Source organism: Mangifera indica, chromosome 9, assembly GCF_011075055.1.
Source record: "Mangifera indica cultivar Alphonso chromosome 9, CATAS_Mindica_2.1, whole genome shotgun sequence".
Classification (NCBI taxonomy): domain Eukaryota; kingdom Viridiplantae; phylum Streptophyta; class Magnoliopsida; order Sapindales; family Anacardiaceae; genus Mangifera; species Mangifera indica.
In genome coordinates, this window is record NC_058145.1 from 7,133,980 (window position 1) to 7,142,364 (window position 8,385).

General features: G+C 32.6%; 1 protein-coding gene across 2 annotated transcripts; it reads right to left on the reverse strand.

Moving 5' to 3' along the window:
* Positions 1-1,239: 1,239 nt before the first annotated feature.
* On the reverse strand, positions 1,240-4,325 carry LOC123225299 (BTB/POZ domain and ankyrin repeat-containing protein NOOT1-like). Of its 2 annotated transcripts, XM_044649233.1 has the most exons (3): positions 3,583-4,325; positions 1,971-2,691; positions 1,240-1,832 (listed from the first exon to the last, which is right to left on the reverse strand). In XM_044649233.1, exons 1-3 carry the CDS (start codon positions 4,048-4,050, stop codon positions 1,717-1,719), a joined length of 1,305 nt encoding a protein of 434 aa, XP_044505168.1. In that variant the 5' UTR covers positions 4,051-4,325; the 3' UTR covers positions 1,240-1,716. The 2 variants fall into 2 exon arrangements, with proteins under 2 accessions (XP_044505168.1, XP_044505167.1); XM_044649232.1 differs by having other exon boundaries at positions 1,240-2,691; positions 3,583-4,324.
* Between the last annotated feature and the right edge of the window lie 4,060 nt (positions 4,326-8,385).

Sequence of the window (8,385 nt, forward strand, 5' to 3'; positions counted from 1 at the left end):
ATAAGAATAAATTAGAAGACCAAGATTGCTAGTGCTCAATTATGTACTCTCTCTTAAACAAGACTTCATGGGTCAACTGAAGATTCAAGTTTCATGTTTACCCGAGAAAATAAAAAACTGATCAAGCCAGTAATCAAAATTCAAGAAATTGAGGAAATATGAGCTCAACACATCTAAGGATATCGCCTTATATATATGGTTTTCTTTGTAATCAAACTACTTCGTCAGACATCAATCTTGAAGTGATGAAATTAACGATGCATTTCATATAAATAACACATGCTTTATATATTGACTAAATAATCACGAATCAATAGGCATGCTTACCCGAGGTAATATATATTCCAAATTTCAATCAGAAATCCTTAATGACAAATTTCAAATATTATCACCTAAAAAGGGGAAAATATATGGAAACTAAAATAACAGTAAAACAAACCATACATTATAGCTGGCTTAATTGTACTGATGGCATTATGAGTGTTCTCAGTCAATGTGTCCAAGCATGCATAATTAATAAAAGAGAAACTCCATATAGTGAATAAATTGAACACAGATGAAGTCTAAGTTCCATATTAGACAAATTCCTCTTCTATGTTTTTTTAACTATAAAAAAAAAAAAAAAAAGTCCTACATCTGTATGTATAGCAGAAAATAATTTAAAAAGAAAAAAAAAAGAAGACAAATGTTGAAGGGCTAAAAGGAACCACCATAAAAGCTGGATTCTGGAGTTGGCGATGGATCTGCAGACCAGTGATTCAGATTTTATAAAAATAGGCTAGGGTTTAGCTCAGTCTTTGCAAGTAAAAGAACCCAAAATGGGAAGGGAGACAAAAAGGAGGGTTACATGGAGGGAATCCACAATGAGATAATACCAATATTTTAAGTTGTCGTGTGTAGTCACCCTCAATGTTTGCATTCATGCAAGACAACCAATCAATTTGTCCATAGCTAACCACATGATTTCTTCTAAAATAATTAGATAAATCTATAGCCAATCAAGTTTCTTTAAGAGCCCATGAATGCCAGAAAAGAAAAAAGAAAAAGGAAGAGACAGCTCATTGCCTTCGTTAGAATATTAGTACTTAATGTCCAAACAAATTAAGCCTATAAATTTTTAAAAATTAAAAATAAAAACTAACATTTTCCTTTCCTCCTTAATTAGGTTTATATAATAATTATCGGCGTGTAATATATGTATTATCAATATAATTAGAAGGGTGGGTAGGGGACAAAAAATAAAATAAAAGATGACAATTAATAGAGCATGATATTAGATGTTATCAATAAATACAAAGGAGTTGACAGGCCGGGTTTGAAAAGATTGACCTGCGCCTCTCTCTCCTCCTTCGTCATCCTTTACACCCACTCAGACTGAGAGCAAATCTCAGATTCTCCTCGTCTCATCAGAGAAGTTAAATCCCACCTCCAATGAAATTGCAACTTCATATCATGAATCATTGAAGGCCTACAAAAAAAAAAAAAAAGGGAAACAAAACAACCAAAAAAAAAAAACCCAAACAAAACCAAGTGAAAGCTCTAACAGAAGTTATATATAATCCAATGATCGGATTTCAAATGTTTTCATATTCACGAAAACTAGCTACTTTTGCTTGTCTTTCACCATATCCGTGGACAAATATATATATATTTATATAAAATAGAGAATGAGACATCATATATATATTATAAAATATAAATATATGAGGTAGCTAGCTAGAACTCATGAGAGTGATGGTATATTGTTGGATCATGTCGATTCATGGCTTCCCTCTGGCTACTGTGGCTGCTTTCATCATCACCATCCATTCTTGATCCCATTTGAGCAGAACCTGTAGCACCAAGATTGAGATAAACCAGTCTTGAATCCAAATTAAGGTTAGCAAGATTACTTCCACTGCTACTACTATTATGTTCATGATCGCTCATTGGTGGGTATATAGCAGTGGAACTATGCGCATTTACGATACCTTCTTCACGTGAAAGAACCAAAGCTGCTGATTGAACCAGCTCAAGACAAAGCCTAAGCTTATTGGGTTCGATGTGGGTTAGCCCCGGAACAGCTCCTTTAAATAAAAAATCTGAGGTTAGGGTTCGAAGAATGTCCAAAGGAGTGATCCCATCAACAGTTCTCACATTTGGGTCAGCGTGATGGTCAAGAAGTACAGCAACCATATCTGGTGACACCATTTCTGCGGCTATATGAAGTGGGGTCTTACCGGCTGGGCCAGCCGGGTAGTTAACGTCAGCTGCACCAAGTTCAAGCAAGGCCTTAACCACTTCTCGACTACAATTTTCAACCGCGTAATGTAGGGCTAATGCTTCATCAAGATTTAGCCCTTCTCCCATTACCATAAGCTTGACTAGTTCAACATCAGAAGAGTCTAGTGCCCTTCTCATTCGACGTATTTTTTGTTCCTCGAGATCAGCGGCTGCAGAAAGATCATGGTGGTGATGATGCTGGGGGATGAGTGATCGGCGAGCAAGAGACGATTTGTGTCTAAGATCTTCAATTTTGGCAACCACATCGATGGGTAAATGTTTGGCTAGAACCTCTGGTGGTAGGCCTGATTTGGCGACAAGGTGGGAGCAAGTTGTCCAAAGTTGATGCATGTCTTGCTTTCTTGAAGCTATTAGTACTTTCATTACATCTTCAATTGAAGCTTTCTCTACCATGCTTGCTAGTTGCTTCTGTTGAAACCAAAAACAAGGATATTAATTAGTGAATGGAATTACAATATTTAAAAGAGAATGTGTTAGGGATGTTTCATGCACTGTTAGCGGTTTGTGTACAATCATGTGTTAACTTGGCGCCTTTCAAGTGTTTTTTTTCTTTTCCAATCTAAAAACCCAAATGAGGAAAGTGAGTGTTTGGGAAAGATTTGGTATGCTTACTGTGGTAGACAAGACTGTTGACTATAGATCAAGATCTCTAAATATAGAAAGTGTTGGGTGTTTGCAACATTTAGAAAAACAACCCAATCTAAGAAACTCAAAATGGTAGTGCATGAAATCAGGATAATCCAAACTTATTTCATATTACATCAGAAAACAAGGAACTTTTAGCTCCAAAAACGATTGACATCAAGTCTGGAAGAAGACGCAAATTAGTTCATGGACAGAATAGAAAAAATTTATACAATAATTGAATCAAATGCTTTAACAGAAACTGAAAACAAACGTTCAGTAGTTACAGGAAAAGCGAAGTACTGAATCAGCACAGCCCGTTTCATGGAGAGAAGAAGATGACGAATAAACTGTTTGAAATTTTGGTTTTTGATTATTAAACGAAAGGCCAACTTCAGTCACTTCAACACGTTACTAGACAATAAGACTTTCCCTCTTCAGGAAAAAGGGGGAAATAGAAACAGAAAATAGATAAGAGCACAACAAATAATGAACTCCACATCAAAAAAAAAAATCTCACCCCACTTACCGAAAAACAAAGAAAGCAATTTGCTTCATAGCCAAAATCCCACAGAGCATATGACTCCACATACACTAAACAAAGAAGATAAAGAAAGAAAGAAAGTGTGTGTATTAAACGCAAAGAAGTGGTGATGACAACAAGAAGAAGGAAACCTGAGTGAGTAATGCAAGCTGTTCAACACCAAAGTATCTAGCGGCAGAAAGAGTCTCAAGAGCAAGATCAACGGCTGAGGTGCAATGTGTATGCCAACATCCTCTCTCACCACAATTAGGCCTCGGCTCATGCTTTTGAGGAACAATAGAGACTTGACCACTATACAAGAACTGCAACAGTAACAAGAAGACTTCATAGCCAACGGAATTCACAGGTATAACGCCACCTCTTGAAACTGGAGATGCCGGCCCCGGATTCATCCTTGAAGCAGCCGGATCAAGGCCAGATGGAGGGTCAGGTCCACAGAAGAATTTTCTGAAGAAGAGGCTCCTAGCAGCCAAGATACACCTGTGGGCATGAACTAAGCGACCCTCAACACTGAAAGTGACATCAGAAAAGGCTTGGCCATTGATTAGCAAGTTTAGATAGTCTAGAGAAAGAGATCTTAAGGATTCTTCAAGAGTCATGGTAAATTTCAAAATACGATGTTAAGAGTTTAGGGTTGTTGATGAGACAAATAGAAAGAGAGAAAAGATCAAGAAAAGGAGAAGGGTGTGGTGATGAAGATAAAAGGAGAAAAGATAGAGTTCATTTCATAGGTTTTGTTGTTGAAAGGAGGATGATGATGATGGGTACTGTTATTGTTTTTTGAGAGAGATTCGCTAATTCGATGGAGTTGTGGTGTTAGATATTTTGAATGGGAGAGAGAAAGAAAGAGGAAGAGCAATATGGGTGGCTATTCTGGGCGGCTGAGCTTTTTAAAATACACCATCGAATTATTATTTATTTTGTTTATTTATATTTTCTTTTAAATAATGATAGGGAAACAAATGATGGTGGTTCGTAGAGGAATTAATCTCTTAATTCCAAGTTTGAATAGTAAAAAAGAAAAATTCTAAAAATAACCATGATAAGTTTTCTTTATTTTTTCTGGGTTAATTGATTTATCCCCCTGCGCTTAAGGTTCATTTTCAAGGTTAACTGAATTTATCTTGACATTCTTAGTCAAATCCTCGAAATAGATAATGTCTTAATCTCTTATTTTGATAGATAACATTTGCATTTTTTATCGTTTAAAATAAAAATTACTTATGTAATTTAATCCATGGAGAACATAATATTCTTTATGACTTGATTCTGTTGACTTCTACACAAATGTGGCCATTGCCAATTTGTTTTATTATTACTATTATAAGACTGACTTGATTCTGTTGGCATCAAAATTTATCTCTTCCTTTCTTCTTGTTAAATTAAGCTGTAAATGGATCATTCCACATTAACCAAAATCATAAAAGTTAATCTGTGCGTTTGTATTAAAGTTTAATCTCTAAACTAAGTTTAAAATAGTATTGTGAAATCCAATTCATTTGGTCAAGATGTCTCACCAATTAATTGAAGGCATGAGGCATGACTGATATTCGAAAATTAAGAATGTAAATTGGTTGATATTTAACTTTAAAATAAGTAAATTCATTATTGAACTTAAATAAAGAGGGGAAAAATAATTAACTTATTAAATGCTGGTATCATTTTATTAACTTGTAAAATATAAATAATTTCGGGCCATTGATTAAGACCTTGGATTTCTTAGTTGGGATCTCACCCTCAAATCTCAATCTTAAATGAAGAAATGGTTGTGGCGGCATTTGAATCACACAGCTTGTTGGTGGTTGCCCAGCTGAACCAACATACAGTTCTTTTATGTGATCTATATAAACCCAAATTATTGCTTCACGAACCCAATTTTTCAGTACAAACAAATGCAGCTGATCACTAAATTAATTTTATGGTTGTTCTTCAAAATGCTAATATTTATTGATTGCTTTAGTTACGCGTCATTCATCACACCAGTATTATTATTCTCCTAATTGTTAATTTATTTCCAAGTACAATACTGTTAATTAAGAGTTTTTTTATTTTTTTTCCTCTCAATTTGATTTTTAAGTTGTATAATATCTCAAAGCATGTACAATAAGGTGATACCATTTGCAAATAACATAATAAATAACCCAGCCATTCTAAATTAAATAGTAGTGAATTACTGGCATAGATTTGTATCTTTGGTTCCATTTTGTTTTTGTTTTCAATTTGGTATTATTAAATATTAATGTATCAACTGATGAATCAAATTCTTGCTTCTAATTATGCTATAAAATAAGCAAACCTTTAGTAAAATGTTTTGAAGTGCCTTACCCTGCTCCCTTCTTAAGTAGTTTCAAAATGAAAGTGTTTAAAATGAATCAGAAAATTAATATGTGGTACGTGAAGAATAGTAACATCATTAACTTACTTAAGGAAGAAAAATACCCAGGAAAAAAGTTGAATTTTTGTGTCAACGATCTGCCAAAAGAATTTCTAATTTGCATTAGAAAAAAAAAAAATTCCGTATAATTTGATGAGAAAAACAGATTAACAAATGTGATTTGATACAAATTTTTAATGTACATAGTTGGAATATTTGTGTACGTATATGAATGGTAATAAAAAAAAATTAAAGAAAGTACAAGGTTGAATGGGGAATATAAAATAAGGTTAAGTTGGTGGGGGTAAAAAGAAAAAGAAGAGATGAAAATGGTAAAAGTAATTAGATTGGATTAATTAGTGTTAAATATGGAGATAAGAGAAAGGGAAATAAGGAGTGGATGGGGGAGGTGAAGCCGTGTAGGTGAAGTAGGGACAGAGAGCAAGAGAGAGAGAGAGAAAGCATAGAAAAATGTGTCGGTTGGGAGGAGAGGGTTCATATGATTCATATTATTGGGACTGATGCCCAACAATTAACATAACATTAACTTCAAAAAAATTTATTTTTCTAAACAGATGCACGTGAGACAACACTTGGCACGTGCATTACAAGAGAGGTTTACACTTAATACCTGTGACACACTGGGTCTACAGAGTAGTACTACTACTCTTTTCATTGGTTTGTTGTCTTGTATTATATATGACAAAAGAGTAAATAAGAAAGAAGCTATTCTTTCGCCGGGTCTGTTGAATTTATAATTTATTTTATTTAAATTAAAATTGAAATTTTGAAATACAACAATATCCAGTCGATTGATAGCACATCCACTGACTGTCTTATGATTTTAAGACCATCGATTTGACGTTTGACTTGTCTTTTCAAAGCAATCTTTTTTTTTTCTCTCTCTCTCTCTCTCTCTCGCACTCAAAATCTTCCCTAAAAATACAATTACAAATGCAGCCTTCTATTGATCTATCATTCACTTTTACCAATTGAATAGGGTATCAATTAATACTGCGGTCTGGCAATATTGCAGCATAAGGTATTTAAAGTACGACGGATACTCGAGTTTAAGATTAGCTTTGCTAAAGTTTAATTAGGATAAGAAGAGTTGAGTGACCAAGTTTTAGCATAATTGAGCTTGATTTGGTGGTATAATAATAACATTAAATTTATTAATTATTATTTTTTAACTACTTTACCCTATACTAATACTGTAAGACTGCTTAAGGTTTATTTTAATAAATATGGTTTTGTTATTATATATTAGTTTTTTTTTTTTTTAATATGATGAAAATGACAATATATATAATCATTATTAGGTACAAAGAGGCTTCGAGAATTTTCATATATGTAAACCCAAGTTAGAATACTTCACAACACTTATTATTTAGTGTGATTCAATCTAAACAATAAGCTCAAATATACTTATTTTTCATATCATCTTTTCAATTTTAAAATCATTCAATTGTAATAAAATAATAACAATAAATTGGTGTCAGGAATATAAGTTATCTGTTACAAATCAAAAGGTTAGACTTTTATCAAAACTATAGTTTAAAATCATTAAATTGAAATGAAATATTAACTATCTATAAATGACTGTCATAAATAGCAGTTATATGTTACAAATAAAAGGTTTTTTTTTTTTTTTTTTTCAATATTATATGAGAGGATAAGAGATATTCTTGTCTTACTTTTGCCATGAAGATTATTCAAGTTTTTTTTTTCATTTTTTGGTAACCAAAATAAACGAAGATTATTCAAGTTGGTATTTATGGTCCACTACCGTCTCATATGGAGTAAAGATCTTGAAAAGAGAAGAGTGAAAATGAAGGCAAATCAGCAAGGTAAGAACATAAAATCTAAAATACAAATTAGATAGAGTAAAATCCATCATTGGAGGGGATTTTACATAGACTTAACAACAACAAAAAAAAAAAGACAGAGAGAGAGAGAGAGACAACTAATTAATAATATTCTTTGGAAATTATAATATATACTTATTACGTTATCTGTAATTAGTTTTGGAACATTTTACTATTAAATATGTTATTCGATCACATGGTAGCTTTTTTTTAATTATTAATTTACCTGTTGGAAAATTTTTTGTTCTAAATTTTATACTTGTAATAATAATGTTTAAATTATCAATTATGGTTCACAGCTATATATTCAATTTGATGCTGTAGGATATTATCATTTAAAGATCATATATTACTGGCACAGGAAGACTCAAGTTAAAGATTCCATCATTTCGCACAAATACTGCATATAACCCTTCACTTAATATCTTACAGATCCTAGCATTCAAGTCTAACTTACTTCTTTACTATAAACTAGAGGTGCACAAAATAATCGAAACCAGAACCAACTTACCTTGGATAGGTTCTAGTTTCAATTTTGTGGAATCAATCAGCTCTTATTTTAGTTCAGGTTTCACTCTTTAAGAAATTGAAATTAGAACTGAAATTAATAAACTAGAGCCAATAAAAAATGGCAACATAGTATGAAGTGAATTACAATTCATATACATGGAAGATGAAGCTATACAATTTTA

What these genes read in the sequence shown, in the direction of transcription:
- LOC123225299 (XM_044649232.1), bottom strand. Translation starts at nt 4,050, where the DNA reads ATGACTCTTGAAGAATCCTTAAGATCTCTTTCTCTAGACTATCTAAAC. An exon ending in AGCTTGCATTACTCACTCAG is followed by an intron (nt 2,692 to 3,582) that starts GTTTCCTTCTTC and finishes TGGTTTCAACAG; the next exon opens with AAGCAACTAGCAAGCATGGT.